This window comes from Centropristis striata, chromosome 9 (genome assembly GCF_030273125.1).
Source record: "Centropristis striata isolate RG_2023a ecotype Rhode Island chromosome 9, C.striata_1.0, whole genome shotgun sequence".
Classification (NCBI taxonomy): domain Eukaryota; kingdom Metazoa; phylum Chordata; class Actinopteri; order Perciformes; family Serranidae; genus Centropristis; species Centropristis striata.
Genome location: NC_081525.1, coordinates 16,803,454 through 16,830,021, shown reverse-complemented (window position 1 = coordinate 16,830,021; position 26,568 = coordinate 16,803,454). Strand labels below are relative to the sequence as shown.

The following is a 26,568-nucleotide window of genomic DNA, read 5'->3' as shown; positions in this document are numbered from 1 at the left end:
AGTAGTTTTCATTGTTACTGGCGGGGTCTGCCATTCCTGTGCTTCAGTCAAACTGCCTACCAATAATCTGCTGCTGGCAATCAAGCATTACAGTCATGCAGATTTTCAAATGACTTTGTGTTACTTCAATAAAGGTAGTATATGCAGGAGTTTAGCTGTTTGCTATACTATTAAACTGCACTTTTTGTTAATAACCGTAAGAGTAGTTGCTTTAAATATACAGTTCCGTAAATATGCATTGCTACGCCTTTATACTGATTTATAGATCGCCATTTTGTTTTTTTGGAGCCAAAAGTCACCATATGTGGATGAATGGGTAGAGCTATGTTATCAGCTAGCGCTGGCTAGCTTGGTGCAAAAATGAACAGCCAAACAGACAGTAAACAAAATATTTTTAGGCGACCAAAATGTTACGGTTAAATTTCATGACCTGAAAACACACAGTGAAAGGATCAAAACTGTAAGATGAAAACACATTGTGCCGTGGTAGCAACTTGTCAATCAAGTATACCTGGCTTTAGCCTCTTTTTTTCCTCTAAATGAGACTATAGTTTATAAAATAAACATCACGCTGTACTGGGAAATAATTCAAACTAGCAATGAGACCATACACTTGTTTGGAAAATGTTTACTGAGGTAATAAATCAGGTTTAAAAAAGGGTAATTTTTTCCATAGACTTCTATACAATCAGACTTCTTTTTGTAACCAGTGGAGTCGCCCCCCGCTGGTCATTAGAAATAATGCAGGTTTAAGGTACTTCAGTATTGGCTTCATCACCTTCTTCTACAGTTCTTCAGTGTTGAGTATGAAAAAAGGTCAGGTGTGATCATTCACCACTAATGTGCTTGAAAGAAAAACAGTGCAAAGTTCTCGGCATCTTTAAAGCCACCACAAAGGAAAAGAGAACAAACTATGTCAGCCTATATTTTCTTCTCTGTGACACGTTCACAAGACAAACAGGTGATACCAAACAAGGCAGAGCAACACACAGTAAACACTCAAATCAAGGGGAAATTCCAGCACTGTATGCACTGTAAAAATACACTACGAATGATAAAACTAAACTGACAAATGTGCCCCCTATGCTCCAGTGATTCTCTAAGGGGCTGAATGGCATGGGAATGAGCTTTTAACAGAGACACCGGGGGAGGAAGAAAGGAGTCCCATTGCGAAAGAGTAGAATTACCATATCACTGAGGAGCAAATACAAAGCTCCTTGAGAGCAGCGGGGGATCCGTCATCCAGTGAAGAGCGGTGTTGAAATGCGGATATTTCTGAGTGCTCAGACACCACACACTGGTAATAAGCAGAGGAGGAGATCACACAGTTGTTTAAACTTTCATACAGAACATCCTGAGAATCCATCTAGTGTGACACCTGAAGATGGAAAAATCTTTAGCCAATCCTTGTAGAGTTTGCAGAACTCTTTGTAAACAAACGTACCAACATGAATTCAAGACTTCTAAATCTTAGCAAACAATCTGAACGACGACAAGAGTATTATATAAATGCAGAGGAGTTAGTAGCCAAAGTTTCCTCGAGCCATGCAGTAACCCAGTTTGTTCTGGTTCCCAAGGAAAGACATGACGCCCACGTAAGCGTCGATGTGGTTTGGCTGATTCAGGACCAGGACGCCGTTGGCCTTGCCGGGAACTGGCTTCACGGAGTGGGCTCTCTGCGCAGCGTCCTTCAGCTGCTCACGAAACTTGTCAATCTGTGGACAGGAGGGCAAGAAGATCAGAAATGTATCAGGTAAAACGCATGATTTCCTGTTTATTGCTTTTTGACTTCTCACCCTGGTCTTGGTGTGGCTTACATGAGGGCTCAAGCTCCAATTTCAGAGGTTCAAGTCAAGGTTTTTTGACATGCAGGTTATTGTGCCATGCACTGTTTGCATGACATCATCAAACATAGTAACTGTTTTATGGTAACTTAGGAAGTGCATCGACTAGGGATGGGCGTTTTAAAGAAACCTGTCAACTTGAGTATCTATAATGTTAAGCATCAAATAATCGATTAATCACTATGTTTTTATATATACTCCAGTATGGATACAAACATTCATACATGGGCAAAATAAAAGATATATACAGTACTATGCAAAAGCATGATTTAATAATGGACACTTTTATTTTGAAAGGACGAAAAGAGACTTCCTGTTGATTGTGAAACTAAGATTAGTTATAATACATCTATATAATAAGATTATACTGTAAAGATAAGATAACTTCAAGGAGTTGGCAGGTTTTGTCCTCATGCCCATCCCTAACGCAGTGTGTTATGATCTGTTGTCACCTGACTTAGATTCCTGATAAACTCTGTAGACCATAATTCACAACTTAATAGAAAAAAAGCAGAGGTCAGGGGTCAAATGAATGAATGAGCCATCTGCTGCCATCACTAAAAAGTCTGGAATAAGGATATTCTTTCACAGGCACATTTCACAGTGTCATATCATAATTAAAACTAAGATTACATTGCATTCTTGGTAAATGTTCTTCACAGGTCTTTGCACAGCTGTTTTGAGTCTGCAGGCTCAACATTTGTGTGCAGTCACTGAAATGTGTCTAATTCCTCCTTCTCTCTTACTCTTACTGACAGCAGAAATGGCATGTATGACGAGTTATTTACACTCTTGGAATTATACTCCACAGGACATGATTGCTCCACTCTTATTCTACCTCATGCTGAGTTGTCTGTTTTAATTGCTCAACATCTATGTTGAAATCCCTGTATGCAAACACATCATACTTTTGTGTTTTGGTTATGAAGCACATATTGTAATTTTGCATTAGTAGTCAGAACCTAAAAGAACAAAAAGTGGTTTTGATGATCTGATTCTGATCTGATTCTTAATGTTTACTTTATATCTGATAAGTGAGCAAGATGTGTGTCAGTTCTGAGGATTTTATTGTGTGTCGAAACTGATAGATTACACATGAATGATGCCTGATGCCTAATTCCTGTAAGTCATCTCTGAGTGATGATTCATTTGACCACACAGTTGTTTTTTTAACTGATAATAGTTAACTGTGTTCCTGAGCTGAGTCTCAGAGTACACACCTCTACCTGGGTTAGTCATAAAACAAAATGTAACATCCACATATTTCAACACATACATTCAGTCAAATAAAAGTCAGTAATCACAAACTTTCTCCTGGTGATACAGAGTCCTGCAGCTGTTCCATAGTTTCAGTTTTATGTGCTGGGAGGTTTTGTGATAAATGGTGCCAAATTTCACTGGAAAGAGTCCCAATGAAAGCTGCTGACAGCAAAGTTTGTGTAGACTTCTCAGGAACCAGAAAATTGTGCCTGGAGAGAAATGTTGCTGTTGTTCTTTTCAGTCTTTTCAATCTCCACAATTTAAATTCCTCAAAGCTTCAGCAAGAACAAAACAACCCGTAGCAATCTGCATGCACCGGTGTGTGGTGTTTTTTTTTTGTTTTAGTGCGATTTTTTCAACTTACGTCGCAGATCGTGGCAAATGTGTCATTGATGTCCCTCACAGGGTGGTAGATGAAGGTGATGAAGGGGAAGTCAACGGAGAAGGGGTTCCACCTGGAGGTGAACGAGGGCTCTCTCAGCCGGTCCCAGAAGACTCGCATCCCCTCCCCCTCTCTCCTAAACACAGTGGAACACAAAGTGTCTCTGTAAGTGACACATTTGACTCAAACATGTGACAAAACTTCAGATTCCACAACTTCATGTTGTCACCAGATCAATAACACTACTCACTGCTTTCTACAAACAAGATCTTGTTTTGTTTTCCCATTGAGAATTATGCACAAAACACTGAATATAAATGTTTTCTTTGCCTCTGGCCACATCCAGAATAGCTACAACTTATACGCTGTCATTTGTAAGTGACAATTATGTGGCATAGAATGTTTTCGCCTATAGCTTTTATCTCAGGAAGTGATTTTAACAGAGATGAAAAACAAACCTAACTGCAGTTTGTTTTGCCACACGGGCTGCAGTACGAAACACACACCCTGTAAGCTGTCTTGTAAAGGGTTGGTTGTTATTTTCATCCTGCATAAATTAAACTTCATTAGGTATTTTATTCTGTTTTTTAGGAAAACATGTTGTATGTCTATTGTCTTTGTCTTTGAGTTTGCTTTTTCTTGTATGTGAGCCACGTCTAAGACAATTTTCTGTCAAGACAGACAATAAAGTTTTCTGATTCTGATTAGGATCTACTAAAAACAAAACAAACTAACTGGTTGGTGTTCAAGGTGTTCTGCAAGGTAAAATTACTCTTTCTGTAAAAGGAGTCTGGTGGCTTGGAAGAGGGCATAGAACTTCAGTTCCCCAGCGGTAACTTAAACAGGGGTGTCTGGCAGCAGGGCGAAACAGTGAAACTATTTGTACATTTAAACTCATATTCATTTTTTAAGTGGATATAATCACTACTAACCCTTTAAGTTATAGCTAGTTTGATAGATAGATAGATCTTTATTTGTCACTGTCACCAGTACAATGAAATGAGAAAACATGCTCAACGGTTGGTGCAAATTCCACAAAGATAAATAAAACCCCTAAAATATATAAAATAGCTAAAATGCCAGATGGTTATAAAAAAAAATATATATATATAGATAAAACTTAATAATAAATAAAACAATAAAAGCAGCATTCATACCGACATTCTGTTAGTTATTGCACAACCATGATCAGAAAACTTTTTTTGTGTGTTGGTTAATTCTTTGTACTGCAGTTGGATTGAACCTGGTTATCCCTGATTTTATGGATCTGCATCTTTTGCAACAGTTCAAAAAGTGAGTGTCTGGGGTGGGAATTTTCCTTAATTATGTCCTCGGCCTTTTTCAGGTTTGGGAGATTATTACGGCTAGTCCTAGCTAAAGAAAACATGGTTACTCCTGGTTACTCAAACTCAAACAAAATCAAAACAATACGAAAAGATGGACTTTAAGTTGTTGTCTTGTCTTCAAACAACTACAGAGCACTTAAGCCCCGCCCCCCACTGGAGGAGAAAACAGTCGTTAAAAAAAACAATCCATTAACTTTGTATTGAATGAAGGAACCTTGTTGACAATTCCATCAGTTAGCAAACAACAGAAACATGTCTAAAAGCTGCTGTGTGGTGAATGCACTATCAACAGGGTAAAGGACACATAACTACCTTTTAAAAATCTGACAAACTTTAAAAATTAAAAATTAACTTTAAAGAGGACAAAAATGGAAACTGATGTGAGAGACCAGCTGCTACAATGAGGGAAACGGTGCTATCCGGAAACTCAGTATATTCAACGTTAACTTACATATGAAGTGCATTTTGTCACATATCCAAAGTCAGTTTTAGGCTAACTACATTCCTGTGAGTTGAGCTAAAGCATTTGACATCCTTTTTCTTTCAACATCAGTTTTCTCCAAGATGGGGACTACCAGACCTGATGGTCCCATTATAAAAATGTAGAATAATGGAAAAAAATGACACTAATTTGTCCTCGGGGCAAATACTTAAAGTGGGGACAATCTCATGTTTACGAGTCTTAAAGGTAATCTACAGTGTGTTCATCATATTAAAGTAAATACCATGGGTTTTAATGAAAACGGCCTGAGGTCATATCTTTCGTCAGTCAGATGAAACCTCAGAAGACTGAGAGCAAACACACCTCTGAACACTTACAGATCCCATCTTTGAAATGATGTTGGTGTTGATCTACATGCTGAGTTCTTTACAATTCTCTATTTACCGTTCGTCCATCAAATGTGATCTCGGGCTCTCATATGTCTAAGACTGTAAAATCTGTGGGGAGTACATATACATACTCCAGTATGTTTAAAAACATGCATGCATGGGCAAAATAAAAGATATGTATACAGTACGATGCAAAAGCATGTTTAGATGATGGACGCTTTTATTTTGAAAGGACGAAAAGAGACTTCCTGAAGATCCTAAAACTAGTGAGATTAAACTGTAAAGATAACGTCAAGAAGTTCACTGTTTTATGTTTTAGCCCCCAAAGAGGCATGAGGTTAGTTTTCACAGTAATCTTTCATATTTAAGTGTGTTTTGTGTTTAAATAAGTTTTGGATAAAATTAAACCTACTAATTCATGCTAGCAAGGTTTGATACAGTAAGCTAGTTTTACTCAAATTAATACTCTTGTATTACTGTGTGTTTTATAATGTTATTGCAACTTTCAGTTTGCAAACTGAGGCCCCGTTCACACGAGGACGCTCGCGGGTAAAAACGACAAAATATTTTATCGGAAGTGCCTTTCGTTTAGACGGTGACGGCGTTTTGGGGGCTTAAAGACGCAAAAATCTGAAACCACCCTCCTAAGTGGAAAAGTTAAATACGCTCCGCCGTAGCGTGTCCGTCTACACTGACAAGACGCAAAACTCTGCTCAGATCTGCTCACGTCACGTATGTGTTTACGTCACATACATGCTCCAGTAAAGGAAAATAAACAAACTTGGGATTATTTCCATGCGTCGGACCTTCAAGCTGCTCTGGCAGCTCTAATAAACTTACAGGAGTCTTTCCACCAAATGTACAGGATCTGTACAGATAGTATTAGTGAACAGAGAAGGATCTGGAATTACCTCTATCACATTTTGGATGCAGCAATTTGTCGGAGGCGAGCCAGACGGCTGTGAACGAGACCTGGGAGATCTAGTGGATGGTGGATAACTTTGTGGAAGGAGTAGCTGATGAAAATGTGTGGCGTGAAAACTTCTGCATGCCCAAAGATGCTCTTATCACTTTAAGTGATGCCGCCTGGCATGCATACAATCGAATTTCACACACTTTTGCGTCACCGTATGCACGCAGATTTCCTCCTGAAAATGCTCGTCTAAACGAGGAATAAAAAGTGAAGACGCGACGCCACTTTTGCGTCTTCTGTTGAGACCGTCCTCGTGTGAACGGGGCCTGAAGCTTGCCGTGTTTCAGTGAGTACTGATACACAGTCATAGATAAAATAAAAAATAAAAAATACACAGATCGATTGAAAATTCTGAGTGATCGACCAAATTGTTAATGACCATTAATCGATTATGGATTTAATTATTCCCATCCTTAATAGAAATATATTAAATGGGTGTCTCATATCAATCTGACCTTAAAAACCTCCACCTCATGCTGAAGTTTTCTCTGCCTTCACAGATTTTCAGCAACTCTAGGCCTACTTCTAACCAGCCTGAGGGGTTATGTAGCATACAGACAAATAATGCTAAAACAATTAGTTTATTCAATGATTGGATTAATCATTAATCAACAGAGATGAACAGCAGGCTACAGAGGTCTGGTATCTCACTTCTTTCTCTCTGCTCTGAGAAAAACATGAAAACACACCGGCCAATCAGAGCCTGTGCACTGATGCCACACGAGGTGCTTTCTATTAGACTGAAAACAACATTTGGATTAATAGTCTGGCCAAACAGGTCTTTGTGAATTCATTACCTGTTTTACAAAGCAGGTAAACAACACCTGAACTGATTCAAATCAGTAGCTAGAAAAACCTGAAGCAACAGGTTTGACTCCTCAGTCCTGGTACAACAACACAAAGAATACAGTTAATGTAGTTTAATAATAACAACACCAGAAAGAATAAAGAAAGTCAGGTGGGCATAACTGATATCCATTCATGTTCTATCAAACATTCAATCACTGGTGGAAATTGCACATTCTGACAATTTCAGTGCTTGTCAAAACAAAAGCAACATGAGGATAGATATGTGGGTCCAATAGTGATTAAAAAAATACAGGAGTCCAGTGCCAATATGTCTCTATAAAAATATTTCTGTTTGATGATGTGACAACACTGTGGTTAAAGAATGGGTAGGTTTAGAAACAAAAACCACTATGTTACGGTTAGAGAAAGATCACTTCTTATAAGAGGTGTGAATCCAGCCAGAGGCCCCATGATACGATTTTATCCCGATACTTGAGTCACAAAACAATACTATTGCGATTTTGAGCTTTTTCGCAATATGGTGAGTATTGCGATACAACTCTTTAACTTCAAATTCAATCAAGAACTGTTTTGTCAAATAATTCATCTCACTTCAGTCTTTTTATTTCTCCAAAATGAGAGTCAAACCCACAGACTGACCAACAAAATATTCAGTCAAACTGAACAGTCAATATTGCCACGCAAAATATCGCAATACTATGCTGTATAGATTTTTCCCTCCACCTCTATCCAATAGTGATTAAAAAAATACAGAAAATGCAAAAGTCAGGGAGGGATCATATTCATCCATATCTGATGTGGTTTTTTAAGTTTTCTTTCTTGGACAACATGGCGTTTTCTGCCCACACATCATCATACCAACGCTGATTCAATATCAGAGATGCCTGTCAAGATTTCATCATTTCCTGAGGCACTGTGCACTGTTGAAACATTAGTGCCGTATGGTTTGTTATGCAAGCAATTTGCCTGCTGCATACTCTTCGCATTGTGAATATAATATTTTTGCAGGTCTTACACCAAACCCACAAATCTGCCTTTGTAACCTCTGCACATGATGTGTGGATGTACAAACACATAGATTTATATAGTGCTCAACAGTGTGTGTAGACAGCTTTCAAGTGGCAACTTGCAAAACAATTTAACACATAAAAATTGCGCAAACGTGCATAAAAAGTAGCTTGATATGGCAATCAAACAGCCCATTTTGGTGTTTTTATGATTCTGTCAACAACTCTAAGTGTTTGTGGTATAAAAAAATGAAACAGTGCAAAATCTTATCTATAATGTGCCAACAAAAGATAAATAAATGAGGATGCAGGCGATTTCCCAACAGTGTTCTAATTTCCTTAATGATCTGTCACACTGATGTGCACATTTTACCACATACTTTTTACACAAGCACTTCCTGCCAAACAGAATTAAACACCTGAGGCTAAACAATAGCGGTGTAGCTGTTGATATGTCACGGTCCCAGGGAGGGGCTGCATCATAATGCAATCATCGCGCCCTGTTTACACAAGTACTTTCCAAATGACAATGCTGCTGCTGAACATTTTGTGCCTCCTCCAGAGCAAATGTTGTGCAGGGAGGAAAGGGGGGAGGAAAAAAAGAAAAAAAAACTTGGTACAAAAGCAAAGCCCAGGCTAAAAGACTGATTATATTTCAGCAAAAGCGAGTAAGGGTTGGTGAGGTTACGTTTGTACACACTGGCCTTTGTAAGAGCACATAGCTATTGCTCTAGTATAAATGGGGATATAAAAAAGCTTTGGCAAATTCCACAGGTAAGCTATCACTAGGAGAGGGACCAGCCCAAACAGGCAGAGCAGGGCTGGGCTTTCCAGCCAGAGGCCTTGGAAGTCTTCACTGTGTTTATGTGGCAGAGTTGGGGTTTGGACTTTCACTGCTGCACCTCACTTCGATACAGTCACGAAAATGCAGAAACGGGGAAAGTGGGCCTTATCATGTCATTAATAAGCGTATAAGGTTTGTGTTTCGAGAAATCTCCAAAAACTGATTTACAAACACTTCAAGAAAGAGGCCAAACTGAGGAAATTCAACCTCCACTGACCTTCCCAGCTGAGTTCCACAGAATGCAGTGTTTATACAAAACGCACACATGCATAAGAAAAACACTGTATTCTGAGCTTTAGGCCAAGTGACGAAAAATCCCTCCCTGGGCTTTTCAAGCACTTGGGACTCATAAGTCAACACACAAGATAATATCAAGCCCAGCTCCAGTTGTCATGGCAAGTGTCCCACATTGTCTCAGAGCGAACAAACAAATCTGGTCCGATTGCTCAATAGAGCCTGCAGGTTTGTCAGCCATCCATGTATGTATCCATCCAACAAGGTTTCATTCAACATGTGAAAGAACTGAAAAGAGAAAAAGGGTGGAGTGAGGACTAGAAAAACAAAGGAAAACTCAAAGAATTGAGCTGACTTGTTATACACAATTTCCCTGGAATATTCAAGCCTTAAAAAGAGTTAATTTACATTATTCATAATAAGGCTGCTCATGCAACCTCAGCAGCCTAAAACATACAGCCATGTTGCTGTGGATTTCATGATGCGAAAGCTGTGATATCGTAGCTGCAGGCTGTTGGCAAAGAGATTTCCACCTTCAAAAGCAGAGTCATCAAGCTGGAAACTGCTCCTGAGGTGTGCAACATGCCAAAAACATGATAAACCTTTTGGTAAAAAAATAAAAAAAATAAATCATATGCACTGGATGCCCTTTTTGTGAAAGTGCAGTTGAGGCCATGTTAAAGTCAGCAATCAACCAATGTTCACACTGCAGATACATTAGCACCATTATACTTGTTGGGCAATGGAGGGAGTTGGGGGGATTGTGCACACACTAGGGATGAATGATCAATTAATCGATTAATCGCCATGTTTTTATACATACTCCAGTAAGTATAAAAACATGCATTCATGGGCAAAATAAAAGATATATAGTACAATGCCAAAGCCTGTTTTGATAGCGGATGCTTTTATTTTGAAAGGATGAAAAGAGACTTCCTATCGATCGTAAAACTAACTCAAGTGAGATTAAACTATAGATAAAGATAACGTCAATGTTATTCAATGTTTTATGTTTTAGCCCCCGAAGAGGCATGAGGTTAGTTTTCACAGTAATCTTTCATATTTAAGTGTGTTTTGGGTTTAAATAGGTTTTGGATAAAATTAAACCTAGTAATTCATGCTAGCAAGGTTTGATACAGTGAACTAGTCTTGCTCCAATTAATACTCATGTATTTCTTTGTGTTTTATAATAGTTATTGCAACTTTCAGTTTGCAAACTGTAGCTTTATCCAACTTAATTCTCAGCTCATTGGATTATTGACGTACGGCCGCAGAACTGAAAATTCGGCCGTGTTTCAGTTCAGTGAGTACTGATACGCAGTCATAGATACAATTACACAGATCAATTAAAAATTCCATATGATCGACCAAATTCTTAACAACCATTAATCGATCATCGATTATATTAACACGTGCAAATATATTTCTACAATTGCTGGTTGTTAGGCTGATGATGGCAACAAATAATTCAAAACCTACATTACACCCAACTTGCACATCCACACAGCAGAGGTAGTTTTAAAAAACAACTTCTTTAGTCGCAGTCAAAGTTCCTCGGCCTGCTTCCTGGGAGCCAGCACCAACACCAAGCTGCTGGAGGCCCACTGGAAGGAAGGGAAGCACAGAAGAACCAGAACCAGGACTGCATGGGCAGACCATGCTGCAGTAAAATGAGGTTTTCTAACAGCAGTCTGTTGCTCATGGACACACTCACTTTTGTCCACAGGGGACACCAAAGTCAACACAAAATTAAAGTTCATTGTAGCTGCTTTAACTCTCCTCAACTGCCTTGTTTGGGACTGTGGCATGCTTCCAGAAAATAAAAAAAGTAATGGAATACATTTTAAAGGGTCGTTCTGCTGATTCAATGTATTTTATCATTAGGAATACTACTCAGTCTGTGAAAAAATATGTGTAATGTCTTCTGAGTCTTTTTGAAAGGCATCATTAACTTGTAAAGGCTTTCTGGCGTAAGATCTATAAAGAATTGGTGACAATATTTGGGACAAACATTAGCTTTAATTGGGATGAATTTCTTTTTGGGCTTCTGCACTCTACATCCTCAAATAAAAACACAAAATACCTTTTTGGCATACCTGCTAAAAAAGCTATAAGAAGGAAATGACAGCCCATCTATTGACGAGCTTTATGACATCATCTACGAAATTTTTGTAATGGAAAGAATCACTTTCTCTGTGAAGATTCAGAAAGCCAAATTTGAGGAAATCTGGGAGGAGTGGAGATTGCACATCACCCCGAAACGCCCTTCCATTGTTTAATACTATGTAACTTTCATTTTTTCATGTTCTACTACTTGCTGTAGATGGAAACAGCCCAAATTCAGTTCGTTTCTGTTTATAACTAGATAAAAAAATCTGAAAATCTGATAATAGATCACAATGCCAATTATCATAATGGTGATGACTGTGTAATGTGCTATTGAAATGTGATTTCAAATAAAGATAAAATGTAAAAATAAAAAAAAGGAAGACATTAACTTGTATTATAGGAAATATAGGATCCAGTTGGGTTTCTTTTAAAAGTTCAAGCCATACTAGAAAAAAGAAGTCAGGATATCTCAAGCTTCTGCTGCAATATGTTTGATGAATTGTTTTAGGTATCTGCTGGTTGCTAGTCCCTACATTTTTAAGCAAAACAATACAATGCCTCTGTTGGACTTTCAGCCATGCAGCTCACTATATAAATGTGTCTTTATTCAATGTCAGTGAAGCAGATTACTGAGCAGTAATCTAGATGACACAGTGTTTGTATAACCTGTAAAGTGAAATTATACTTCTTATTTGTGACTACCCCAGCAACACTGCATTGCAACTGGTAATGTGTGTGCACATCCCTCCTACTTGCTTCAGATTTCAGAATTAAACCCTCGTGCTTCACATCACAACAGTTGTGGCTCTGACTGAATTAACATCTGATGAGGAGCATTATGATGATGGTATCTTAAGTAGCTCCTAGCTGCCCTCTGCTGTCCGAACGTGTAAGCTGCTTCGGTTTGTATAGGTGTGGTCGAACGGACTGTAGGAAGACAGGAGGATGATTGAATGTAAACTAAAAGAGTCAATGCAAAGACAGACTCAAGCTCCACATTTGACACTCTATTGATGTGTATATCAGGACCACTATTAAAAATAAATGCTTGTTTCAAGCATCTGACAATGTGAGAAGGAAATTGTAGTTAATAAAACTGTTTAAAGTAGTTGAAGGTGGGGGCTAAATAAGGCATCAATTCCTCTGAAGCTTTATTCAGAGAGAAAAAAATGATCAGATGAGAAGCAGAACAGTGCAGTGCAGTGCTGGGATTATTTCCAACCTTCATAAATATATATATTTCCTACAACAGTTACTGAAGCAACCTCTAGTGGGGCTTCTTTAAACCTCCACACCCAACTCTTTCAGACAGGAATAAAAAAAAATAGATGATGTGCTGGGGTAATTAGTTTGTCTAGACAGTTTGGAAAGAAGGCACTTTAAACACATATTTCCCCACAGATGCAGAGTATACTGTGCTTTTTTGTCATTGGTACACCTGGAGAATGTGCGAGGAAAACAAAATCATCAGGACTAAAAATACTGACGCTCCCCGAACACTTTCTATTGGCATCATCAAGGTTTTGTGGAGGCTGATGGAGCACAGACGAGGGTACGGACGCCAAATAACAACGCTCTACAGAGGGAGTTTGCTGTTCTTTGTTGTGACGCTGGTGGCCTGGGAACACCGGGGTCAAACGTTCAGCAAAGTGCTTATTGTCCCAATTCAATAAGTTGAGTTCTATGAATTATATTACAGATAAATATCCTAGGGAAGTCTAGTATCTTAAAAAACAATGTTGCCAAATAAGTATGATGAATTAAGATCAGACTGGTTTAAAAAATATATATTAATAATGCACTGTCAACTCAAATAGGAGGGAGAGAGAATGCAAAAGAATGCAGAGGAAAAAATTAAGATATGCAGATCTCTAGACATTTTAAAAATTTTTTCTTGATAATAACCAAAATCATTAATAAGAAAACCATGGAAAATGGCTAGATATCAGCTCTTAAATTAAACTCTTATTTTTGTTGTTATCATTATATTTATCCAAACCAAGGTACCTTTAGTTGTACCAGGCATTGAAATGAACAAGAAAATGAAGAAAACAAGGATGGTCTAATCATTTTTTCCATGACTGTATTGCACATGATAATGACAATGAACATAATGTCCGTGGTGTTGAGAATTGTATTGCACATGATCAGTGGCGGTTCTACACAGGGGCCTACAGGGGCCACTGCCCCTGTGAAGAAGCCCTTGGCCCCTGCTGTGGCCCCTGTGTCAAATTAATAATAAAATGATCAATTTATAACGTGGAACAACGGAACAATTCTTAGCTATTTTTTGTTCAAACAATATCTCATTGTACACAAAAGGAACCCAGAATCTGTACATTGTATAATAGTTTAACTGTGCAATAAAAGCTTGTGTATATATAAAAAAAACATCATTCTCACTGTACTGCACTTTCAAAATAAAAAAAGTAATTGTGCACAAAAATGAGAAATGTCATTGTCGTGCAATAATAGTTGTTATTGTTGGTAAGTCTCATTGTTTCAATCAATGTATTTGTATCTTCCAAATATACTTAAATTAGATTTTTAAATAACCTAAAATAAAGGGTTTGAATGCTTAAATATCATCTTTGCCGTTTTTTAATGTGCCCCTCTGATTAAACACTGGCCCCTGCTTGGCCCCCACAGGAACACTGGTCTAGAACCGCCACTGCACATGATGTTAATATTAGTCAGTCCGATATGTTAGCTTTCCTCCCTGTAGAAAGGAGGAGTTTGAATGTTGAATAGTAGTATAAGAGCTAAGTTACGTTAGCAGCTACAGAAAATACATTTGCTGTTATGTTACGTGTAATGTTATCCACAGGAGATTATTGGTTTATTCCCAAAATTTCAAGAATTTAACAAATAACATGACTTTTCAAAGACTGAATACCTCCATCAGAGTTGCTATTGTAGAACAGAATGTGTAAATGTTCCCTAACAGCTGACTTGAATGCAATCAAATGCCTCAATGTGGTCAGAAAATGATTCCACTTTTCTGACATAATTGTGGCAGTTTTGTTGCAGCCCAGGCAGTATTATGGACTTTCTAGTAACACGGATTCACACCAACAGCTGCAGAAGCATCTATGCAAAACATCAAACGGATGAGAAAACGTGAAGTGGCGTGCTCCCGCCTTGAACCGTCTCTTCCGAGGGCGCACACTGACATCAAGTGGTCAGATGACAACTGTCAGCTTGCAAATCAGGCTGCACACATCTCGAATGTGAACAGTAATACCTCAAGAGCAACAGCCAAGTGTCATTACCATGACAGCTGACAAGAAGCTGAATCACACTGAAATATTTATGTGGAGGAATGGAGACTTCCTTGTTTGTATCAGCATATTTATTTGCCGTATTTTAGAAAAATCATATTTCTTTGGATTGTGTGAAAGGTCTTAAGTGCGGCCTGTTGAGTCTTTCAGTGTGGATCAAAGTACAGACCACGATGTGAAACAAACACATACAGTGTAACCAGTAGCAGAAGAATTCATCCAGATCCTTTACTCCAGTAAAAGTACTAATACCACACTATGGAATGACTCCACTACAAGTAAAAGTCCTGCATTCAAAACTTACTGAAGTAAAAGTACAAAATATCAGCATCAAAATGTACTTAAATTATCTAAAGCAAAAGTACTTGTTACGCAGAATGGACCCACTGAGATTATTATATAATATTCTAAATATATCATTAAAATAGTATAATCTCTTTAAATTGATCACATTTTCATGTTAAATCTTGACCTGAAAAGTAAGTAAAGCTGGCAGCTAAATATAGTGGAGTAGAAAGTCCATTATTTGCCTAAAAATGTAGATGAGTATAAGTAAGTAAAAAGTTACATAAAATGGAAATACTCATGTAAAGTACAAGTACCTTAAAATTGTACTGAAGCACAGTATTTAGTTACATTCCACCACTGAGTATAACAGACATTACACCCAGCTAACATTGTAAAGGATTACTTTAACATTTCAGGAAGTGTGCTAATTTGATTTGTTGCCGAGTTGGATGAGAAGCTCAATACAACTCTAACGTCTCTCCATGAAGGCAGTGACAATCAATATTCTTTAATATCATAAAATGGATCACTTGTGTAACTCTATCTGAAAGGTGCCACTCGTAGTGATTAATCCACAGATAATGATCACCAGTCTCTGCTGTTCCCCCACCCCCTGTGGAGCTCTGGAGCATCTTTCAGCTCATTGCTTTTGGTTTTTCAGCCTGAAACTTCACTTTTTTTCTGGCTCACAAAAGTTGGAAAACAAACAAACAAAAAACACTGTAAGCTACCTGATTTGCACCAAAAAGCAGACAAGCGGAACACAGCAGAGCATTTAGCAGCTAAAGAGCCAGATATTTCCTCAAGGAGTTGGTGGAGACTAAAAACTGTTTGTAAGAGTTAACAGATAGAGCTCAACATTTTGGGGCTGTTATATTTGGAAGATTATAATGCTGATTATAATAGCCCCAACCAAGTATTGAGTGCATATAGATGGACATACTTTTCGGCGGCCAATATTTCCATATTAAACAAACTTTTTAAAAATGGTCTTTTGTAATATTCAATTTTTTTTGGACACTGAAATTTAAGTCTTCGTGAAATGTAAGCAATAATTATTATAATTAGAAGAAATTAAATAAATTAAGACATAAAATGTTTCATTCTGTGTGTAATGGATCTATATAATGTGTTATTTCCACTTTTTGAATTGAATTACTGACATAAATAAACTTTTCTATGAGATTCTAATTTACGGAACCTGTATATAGAAATTGCCAATCTTTTCGCTTCAGTCTCGATCCGTTATTCAGGTTATAGAGGGGCGTCAGTATGAAGCCGAGACTGTTTCATAACCAGTTAAAAACTCCTTGTAGTTGCTTGAAATGTAACCAAAACAGAAATGTAACATTAATATAGCAGCTGAATAATCTTCACAGCCTGACTTTTCGTACTTTTCTCTCTCATTGATTTTGTGATGTGGAAACATGGTTTCATGTACGGCAGTAGGGAGGAATCATTTTCATATATACATGAACTTTACTGTAGATCAATTTCTGCCAAAAATAAGACAGAATGACCTAGACGTACAAAAGAAGACACTTCCTGTGGGAGAGACAGTGAGGAAGAAAGAGAGAAAGAGGGAGAAAGCGGTGAAGATGAAGACAGAAAGAGGAAATGTTTGAGGGTCGAGTCTTCCTCATTTGAAACCGTCTCTTTACTGTTGGACTCCCGGGTGGCTTTCACGAGCGTTTTATGTATAATTTAACGTAATGTGGAGAGATAAAGCCTCCAATAAAGGCTGTGCTCTCTAAGCTCTTCACAGCGCATTACATTTTATTCATCAAATTAGTTTTAGTTGGTTTGGTATCCCCTGAGCCGTCTTTAAAAGGTTTGGATGAAAGGACTACATTAATTTTGCCACTAATCAGTTAAGCGACAGCTCCAAGTGACAGCTATGCACTCCTTACCCCCGAAAAACTCTCTGCACACTTGTCTTGCTGCCATGCCTGTTTCAGGCTGTTCCACGTGTCCCTGGTTGCCCCCTGCACCGATCCTCTGCATGTATCCTCTTCACAGCACAGCCTTGTGATGCTGCCCGCAGCATCGTGTCACTGTTTTCACTGACAGCTCAAATCACTGTCAATACTTTTAAGTAAATCATGCACTATTCACGCTTCATTTCAACCTCTGAAATTCATTTAAAAGACCGCATGTTACATTCTTCATTACATCTATTAAATGCTCACTAAACTTGAGAACGTGTTGTATGAGACATGACTTTTAGAATAAGTTATGGAACTATTACATAATAGCAGAAGATCTGACTTGGCATGTTTTGTGTTAGAGCTTGATAGTTAATCATGTGCTAAAAGGGATTTTATTTTCACAGGGATTTTTACTTTTTTTTATTCGAGCACAGTTAATTAGGGATAATATTTGTAATTCTCCAAGTAGGGTTTTTATTTTTTCATGAGCAACGAAACATTCCAAAGATAAATTTTAAAGTAGACTTAGCGAAAATGACTAAAAATGAGGCAGGACTCCAGAGATCCAAGGCTTTCTCTACAACACAATGCTGTTGTGCACTCTGTTCAAAGTGTCAGAAGTTTCCTGGTTATCATTTCCAACCACAAATTATAAGACTTTCTGAGGATAAAGCTGCAGGTTTTATGGAAAGAAGGTAACAGTTTACTGTAGAAGGACTTAACAGGGGCTAATGAGTGGACTTACAGAAGCAGCGAGTGCTTTGGGAAGCTGAATTTGCCATTGGAGATCCGGTCCACAATGTTTAGCGGGATCCTTTGGATTTGATCACAGCAGAACATGACAAAGTCATACTTGCAGACCAGGAGAGAGTTCTCTGTGATGAGAACAAGACGCTCTTTTTCATTGTTCCAGTGATCCACCCTGAAACAACCAGAGAGAGAGTGTTAGAAAAATCATTTCTAGGCATACAGGTGCATCTCAATACATTAGAATATGATGGAAAAGTCCATTTCCAGTAGTTCAAGTCAAATAGCCCCAACCAAGTGCATATAGATGGACATACTTTTCAGAGGCCAACATTTCCATATTAAACATACTTTTTAAAATTGGTCTTTTGTAATATTAACATTTTTTGAGACACTGAATTTTAGGTCTTCAATAAATGTAAGACATAATCATTGTAATTAGAAGAAATTAAATAAATGAAGAAATGAAATGTTTAATTCTGTGTGTAATAGATCTACATAATGTGTTATTTCCACTTTTTGAATTGAATTACTGAGATAAAAAAAACTTTTCTATGATATTCTAATGTATTGAGATGCACCTGTATATATTTTAGTTATTGAAAGAAAGTACTTTTTTTTTGGCTCACACAATTCTTTCCCAAGGTTGCTTTATTTTAAGCAAAATTAAATGTTGAATTCATAACACAGAACATTTTTGTACGTAGAATAAAGGAAGCGGGTAGAGGAGGACCGGAAAGTCAATGACACCAAGAATGTCTTTGAAACTTTCCTACATGTTCCACCTACGAGTGGACTTTGTGGACAAACCAACCAGTTTGTCAATTATCAATAGGGCGCCACAAGAATGAGTTCTTAAACGTCCAACCTCTCAAACTCAATGAGGATTTTGAATGGGTTGGTGGTTAGATGCCTGAAACAAGGTCTGTGGTTAACACAAGCTTCAGAGAGTGCTTTGTTGTATGACATAAAATACATGGTGTAGTTCACTATAGCATAACGTTAGCTTTTGACTTCTGTCGGCTGCATTAACGATTCAAACATCATAAAAGTGGTGTTCATTTGTGAAGATTATCCTGCTGAACAAAACGTGTGAGCATCAGAAACGTGTGTTTGCCAGAGAGCTAATTTTCTGCAATGATCCAAAATCCAATGAAAAAAATCCCATAGACGAATTCTCAATAGACCCAATGATGATTATACTTCCAGGTTGGCCTAAAAAATACGTCATTTCGTTTGATCTTCATTTGAAGCCTCGAATTTGGTAATTTGGCCGTCGTCGTCTTGTTTTTCTTCATCTTATATTTTACTTTAAATGGGACCATAATTTATAACATGAACATCATTTTGTACTGAGGAAGACTTGAAACTTTTAATTTGGACCATTAATTAATTAGGAAAATGTTGTGAGAAGTTGGGGTTATTTTCCTATAGACTATAGAATCTGACTTTTTTTTTTTTCAACAAGTTGCCCCCTGCTGGTCATTAGAAAGAATGCAGGTTTAAGGCAGTTCTTTATTGGCTTCTCTTTTCAGAACTGGAGCTATGTCTACTTCTTTCTCTATAATTTAACCTTTTCATGTCTTTATGTATAGGTGTGTAAGAAGAATAAGCACCAGCATACAGTTAGACAGTAGAGCACTGGTTTACAACCTTTTTAGCTTGTGATCTTCAAACAAAAGCAATGCCTACATGTCACTGGATGAATATGTTCACTGGTTTGAACTCGTTTCACAAAAGTGTAATTTATATCAATCATTCTTAGAGGTAATTAGCAAGTAACGCACAAGAAAAAATACCAACATTAAAAGAATGCCTGACAGAGAAAACTTGCTTTGCTGATAATCCCAAACCCTCCGAGAGGTCGGGAAGCACCAAGGGGTCACAAAATAAATCTGAGTGGTTGCAAGAGAATTAAAGGAATACTTCAAAATTATGCTTATTTGATATCATGCCAGGAGTAAGACACACAAGACGAAAAGACCAGGAACCGCTGATCTGACAACCTCAGATTTGTCTTGTGAACGACTGCTATCGAGAGTGATTTTACGTCTATTTAAGTTTCTCAGCGTAAAGTGCAGTTCTGATGTTAGTATTCTGAAGGAGGTTATTTGAAGTCAATACAAAAAACATGTATAGCAAAGCTGCCCAATTATGTACTGCAAAAGCTTCACAATTTCCAAAAATGCCGTTGGCAAAGATCATACAATATGCATGCAAGCATTTCTAAGTCGCTAAAAAAAAACAAAAAAATCAGGAAAATAAAAAATTAACAGAAACACCTTCAAAGCAACAAACTCAAGTATGCTTTCTCTTCTGTCCTCAAATTGGGTTGTCTGTCTTATTAATTGAAGACACAAAAAACCTCACTTCACACACACACACACACACACACACACACACACACACACACACACACACACACACACACACTCTCCCCCACTGCTGTGCACAAACAAATTCACGATGCCATGGACTCTCTCAGAGTGGCTCTCTTTCTACGGCCCGCTGAGCCGGGTTCATGTGGCCAACTCCAAATGAAACACTCTTGATTGCTGCTGGCAGCTGGAGGCCAAAAAAGACAGTTCACTGAACAGCCAAGGCATCATGGGAAAGGTGTGGGTGAAGAGCTTTGACTGTACTAATGAAATGAGTTAACCTTGACTGAGCATGGCGTCGTGGACAGTACAGAGGTGTTACAGAGATCCAGGATCAGACTGTGGGTGGTCTGACAAGCTGCTGGCACTTGGTTTGACACGCACAACAACACAATGTGTAGGACTGAGGCAACCGGCTATTGGCCTAACTGCAGCTTCATATTGAGTGTACAGAAAAGAGAGTGGTGTCAATATTCTCGTCTTATTCTTAGCAAGGAAATGATTTTGCATTAAGCATTTCTTTCAGTGAACTAGATCATCTTCCAGTGTTTTCTGAGGTCCACAGCACCCCCTCCCAGAAAACAGTTCCAAATCCCTGTACCCACAGGTGATCTGTACCTTTAATACTCTTAATTGGAAATGCTTTAAATTGAATGGGGGTGTCTGTAAACATGCAACATAAAGTGCATACATTTAATAACATATATATGTGAGTAATTACTTTTAAAAATCATCAGTACCACATTTGTTCTAGCATCCACCATATGACAAAAATGCACAAAATATAACAGTTTTTACTGATTCACGGCACAATATAATTAAATTATAATATAATGAGATGACCAATTACTTTGAAAAACTTTGTGTGAGTAATTTATTTGGTTCTCAGGGTTGTAGGATCTAGACTATGTCCATTATGGCACGTGGGTTCAATGGGAAGGAAAATTTAAACAACTGCTGGTAGCCATATTGGGGGGAAAAAATGGCTGCCATGGCAACCAGGGTCTGAATTTATGATGGCCCGATATCCAGTTTTGTTCCCAATATAGTTATCAACAAATCTGCCAAATTTGGTGCTTTTATCACAAAATGAACAATTGTTATGATACACTGAGCTATGCCGCCCCACTACAAGTTCAGTTCTTCAGTTTCCTTTCATCTTCTATTTAAAGATACAATGTGGAGTTTTTAGAAAATCTGTGTTATTATTGACAGTGGTGGCTACTGAGTGAACCACAATACAATTGACACTTTTCAGGTGTAATATACACAAGACTGAACGTAATTTACCAGAATCACGATGACATCACTTTTCATGTATCTTCATGTTGATCATGATACTAACGAGCTTACCGTTTGCAATTTATATTTTATATTTATATTTCATCGTTATAATGCGACCAACGCCTGGTTCAATCTACGAAGCTAAGTTACAGCTTAGCTTCACCGATAACAAGTTCTCCAACCTAAATGACAGAAGAGGTCGTGTGTCAGTACAACAAAGTACGGGACGTAGGTGCGTATCGCGGCACGTGTTTAACGACATGTGTGTATCGCAGTTCACGTTTCATGGTTTGCGGTATAGTGGCGCGTTCTGAAAATAGCACACATGTCACACACATGGTCTGCAGTTTCTGTGGATTTATGGTTAAACAATGCACTCTGTATGTTGCCAGAAAGCAACTTCTCTGGAGAAGGTAACTGCGGGCCAAATGTAGGACAAACGTTAACGTGTGTTGGACAGAGCTGCATAAATGGGATGTATTATTCATTCTCACATGGCCAACCTTTTAAATGTTTCCTGAAAGCTTGTGCAGGAGTGATACAAGCTGACATCTGCAAGCGCACTTGGTAAATGTCTTGCAGTCACTTTATTTTGCTCTGTGTTCGAAGCAGTTAGTTCACTCCTGCTACACTGAATTGGAGAGTGGGGGTCTATCATAACATTGATATTAGGTTTAATTAATGAGGATGTCTCTATCTCATGCTAACATGGTCCTGGACTGTATCTGAATTTAAGACAAGGAACCACTCTATCCCTATGGTGAGTTATTTGCATTTGTTCAGTGCATATGTAAATGATGCACTTACATTTGCATCATCACTGTCAAGTGAAAACTTGTAATTCCAGTTAAGGAGAAGGTTTTATTTAAACTGAAGTAAAAATAACAAGTTGATTTGTGGGTTGAGGGATTTCAACAAAAGCACCTTATTGTATGGCCTCCCCTGTTAAATATTTATAAGCAGTTTATAAATAATTAAAACAGATTCATATCACATTATAATGTTGTTTTGAGCAAAAAAGAATGTTTTCACTGGTGTGTCAAAAGGATGGGTTAAATGCAGAGGTTGAATTTCAAGAGCTGAATCAATTAGTTGATACTGTATATCATACCGATATTGTGACTTTGAAACAATTCTCTGCCTAATACAGATACTGAAACAATACAATGCCATCATGAAACATTAATGTTTTTGGTTTTTAATTAATTAAAATGTAAAATTGTACTTTGTTTATTATTTTGGTCACAGCGCCTCCACCAGCACACCAGTAACATTTCAGGTAGAGAGTGGTACTGCAACATGGACAGTGAGAGGCTTTCAGAACAAAACTCCACAAAATATTAAATTCAGAAGAGTTCTGTGAGGAGTTTAGGAAACCTGCTAAAAATCAGGAAGATACCACACCAGACTGCTTTTTCTTTCCACCCATTTAACGATAATGAAAAACCTAGAAGTGTCTGGTGAGAATTAAAAAACTGTTATACTTCATCAATTGCTATTTGGTGGAATATGTGTTTGTCGAATGTCAGGAGAAGCTGATTGTATTGGTACATTTAACTGGCAATTACAGCCGCATTGTTATTTTAAATTCAACTTTATTTGTTGATCCCCGGACCTAGAGTTTTATTTTGACTGCTCCCACGAGATCAAAATCTTGACGCAGTCCTTTAACGCAGACCGCTGCACACAAACACTGCACCACTGTAGCACACTGAAGCAACTTACAGGAGAAAGCCTGGGGCTCTTAGTAGAACACTGTCATTCTTGAAAAAGTACTAATAAAATGGAGCTTAGTACTGTATTTAACAGCAGGATATTGTGATACCTTTCTAGTACTGGTATACCGTGCAAAAACATTGATAGACAATAAAAATACTAGAGATTCGCATTTGAAAGAAACCTGCCAACTCGATTATCTATAACATTAACGATCAATTAATCGATAAATCGATATGTTTTTACATATATACATATACGCCAGTATGTATATAAACATGCATACATGGCCGAAATAAAAGATTATATATATATATATATATATATATATATATACACAGTACTATGCAAAAGCCTGTTTTGATAACTGATGCTTTTATTTTGAAAGGACAAAAAGAGACTTCCTGTCAATCGTAAAACTAACTCAAGTGAGATTAAACTGTAAAGATAACGTCAAGGAGTTCAATGTTTTATGTTTTAGCCCCCGAAGAGGCATAAGGTTAGTTTTCACAGTAATCTTGCATATTTAAGTGTGTTTTGTGTTTGAATAAATTTTGGATTTTAATTTTGGAAATTAAATCTAGAAATTCATGCTAGCAAGGTTTGATACAGTAAACTAGTTTTTCTCAAATGAATACTCTTGTATTTCTGTGTGTTTTATAATTGATATTGCAACTTTCAGTTTATAAACTGTAGCTTTATCCAACTTAATTCTCAGCTCATTGGCTTATTCATGAAGAACTGAACGCTCGGGCGTGTTTCAGTTCAGTGAGTACTGATACACAGTCAAAGATAAAATTAAAAATAGACAGATTGATTAAAAATTCCATGTGATCGAGCAATTTCTTAACGACCATTAATTGATCATTGATTAATTAATCCCATTCCTAATTAATACATTTGCTAATCGAATAATTGTGTACAAATATTTTGAAGCAAAAAAAAAAAAAAAGTCAAAAACTTACTCTGCCAACAGCCAAATGCCGTGAATGCTGCCATCTATTTCTTCATCCACCAGAGCTTCAACCTCTTTGATGGCCTGATTCAGAGTGCCAGGCTGAGGAGACAGAAATGCACGGGTGTCACTTTCTAATTTTCCATTGTGACAATCACAATGTGTGCACAGAAAGCTTAGGGGGTAATCTTTGAGGCAGATGCACAGCTGGGACTGGTACTCCAACAAAATGTCAACGCGTCTGTGTCAAACAAAATGACAATAAACAAAAACATGAAGCCTCTGCATATGAAAATGACTGCAAATGAAGAAGGCTGAGCATACAGCTTCTGTGTATGAATCTGAGAAACGCAGGTGATTGAAGACACAAAAGAAAGCTTCACAACATAATACACTACACATCCAAAATGTCAGCTACGAGCTTCTCTGTTTTCCAGTGCAAGCCACATTGAAACTGTCATTTTTATGGCAGGAGATTCTATCCTTGCACGTTTTATTATTTCAGTGGCAAGTTAAAAAGATTAGGAGTTCATACTGAGGGCTGCTGACAGCCTCGCTGCAATCTGAGCCCTGTGCTGCAGAGTCGGCCTGGCAACACAGGATGACTTCCCATCACTATCCAATGCAGGCTGCAATAAACACGACCTCTATGATGGTCATAATAATTGTTTTGTTCATGAAATTAGGTCACAGAAGGGTTGACTCATCAATCTGGACACTTCTAAGGTTGTGATTTGTGATGTTATTTTACTTGATTGCGAAACATGAACTGCCCTAAATCACATTTTTTCTTTTTACTATTAGTACATACTGCAGCTTCCCTTACAAAGTACTCACTGTTGCAATGTAAGCAAGCAATTGGGTTATACTGCATAATCACAAAATTGCGCATTGAACTTTCATGCTTGTGATTATATACCATATATGCTGTGCAGAGGATTGTGGGTCGGAATAACCTGGAAAGCGTGCTGGCTTCCCGGCCTCCTTTTTTACTAAGTTTACTAAAGTGAGTGCTGTTGTTAAATGTAAAGCTAAATAAAAATAAATATATAGCTAAATATATTTAAATTTAAATAAAAATAAATATTCTAAACTCCCCCAGTTGTTGAAAGTTTTTTGTACTGGTTACACTAATATAAATGTTGGTTTGCAAAACAAATATAGCAGTTTGTCAGGTGCATACGACATTTATGACAGGTGTTTATGGCAGTGTTGGGTCGTCTGTTTGCTTGACAGTTCCATTTTGCTGCAATAAAAATGACTGAAGTGAGATGAATTGAGAATTGAGATGAATTCTTTTCTCATATTTAATTTCACAGGCTATTTTTAGTTAAGATATTTTTTTATTCAAATATGCACTTTTATGGAGCTTTGATTTTTTAAAAATCTACTCCTGTTGTTATACAGTATTTATTTTCGCTTAAATAAACGGTTTAAATAAAACTAGCCTACTTGTGACATGTCATATTTGGCTTTGACTTTGACTGAACATTTGTGATAAAAAGATATCGGATATACATCGTATATCGATCGCCTAAATATCGGGATATGAGTTTTGGTCCATATCGCCCAACCCTAAATTTCAAATAAAGCTGCAACAGGATGTGAAATTTCTAAAACTTGCTACATTGTTTCGTTTCACCAACAACACATGGCGCCACAAAGTTCACTGTGGTGAAGTGGACATGAAATTGAAAGTATTCACCCTCAAAACGAAGAACCTCCTCATCCTGAACTGGTCCAGAGTTGGCTCCACGGAGATGTCACTGCGCTGTGGGCGGGCCGCTCGGACCTCCGCTGCCCGCTCCTCCGTGCCCTCTGCGGGGGCAGCTGGCTGAGTGTCCTCCGGGCCGCCGGGAGAAGGAGAGCTGAGATGCTGCTGCTGCTGCTCCTCACTTGGCGCTCCTTCCTCTTCAGCTTCTGACATGATGGGACTTCACAACACCTCTTAAAACATGACAGACGGTCCAATTATTGAGAATATTTTTGACTCCACTGCAACAACTTAACAATGTTTCCCCCGTTGTAAATAAGCGTCACGACTTCCTCAGTATCGAAACTTACTTAAGCCGCTGCGCACTAATTTACTTAATCCCTTTGAATCAACATTTCAAAGTGAGAGAAATAAAGTAGATGCACTTACCAGTAATTATCAATGACGCTGGTGACGAAAGGTAACGTTACAGTTGATGAAAAGCAGCAACAGATGAATAACTTCCTTGTTCCGAGTTTGTTTAAAGGGGCGTGCACAGCAACAGAGCAGGCTGTATCAGATAAGGCCTTTTCATGACTCTGATGTGATTGACAGTTGAACAAATAACATAACCAGTTCCAGCTTTACTGCTCCTATA

At 37.8% G+C, this 26,568-nt stretch overlaps 1 protein-coding gene across 2 annotated transcripts; it reads right to left on the bottom strand.

Moving 5' to 3' along the window:
* Window positions 1-610: 610 nt before the first annotated feature.
* On the bottom strand, window positions 611-26,568 carry tprg1 (tumor protein p63 regulated 1). Of its 2 annotated transcripts, none has more exons than XM_059341440.1 (6): window positions 26,361-26,568; window positions 25,923-26,164; window positions 24,228-24,319; window positions 17,883-18,059; window positions 3,469-3,622; window positions 611-1,715 (listed from the first exon to the last, which is right to left on the bottom strand). In XM_059341440.1, the coding sequence occupies exons 2-6, from the start codon at window positions 26,142-26,144 to the stop codon at window positions 1,521-1,523; spliced, it is 840 nt and encodes a 279-aa protein (XP_059197423.1). In that variant the 5' UTR covers window positions 26,145-26,164; window positions 26,361-26,568; the 3' UTR covers window positions 611-1,520. The 2 variants fall into 2 exon arrangements, with proteins under 2 accessions (XP_059197423.1, XP_059197424.1); XM_059341441.1 differs by having other exon boundaries at window positions 25,923-26,151.

Bases quoted from the DNA above. Each gene is read 5' to 3' on its own strand.
- tprg1 (XM_059341440.1), bottom strand. From the start codon at position 26,144: ATGTCAGAAGCTGAAGAGGAAGGAGCGCCAAGTGAGGAGCAGCAGCAG. The intron at 24,320-25,922 runs GTGAATACTTTC...CTGTCTCCTCAG, and splicing joins GGAGGTTCTTCGTTTTGAGG to CCTGGCACTCTGAATCAGGC. The intron at 3,623-17,882 runs GTAAGTCCACTC...CACTGTGTTTAG, and splicing joins CCAAAGCACTCGCTGCTTCT to GAGAGAGGGGGAGGGGATGC.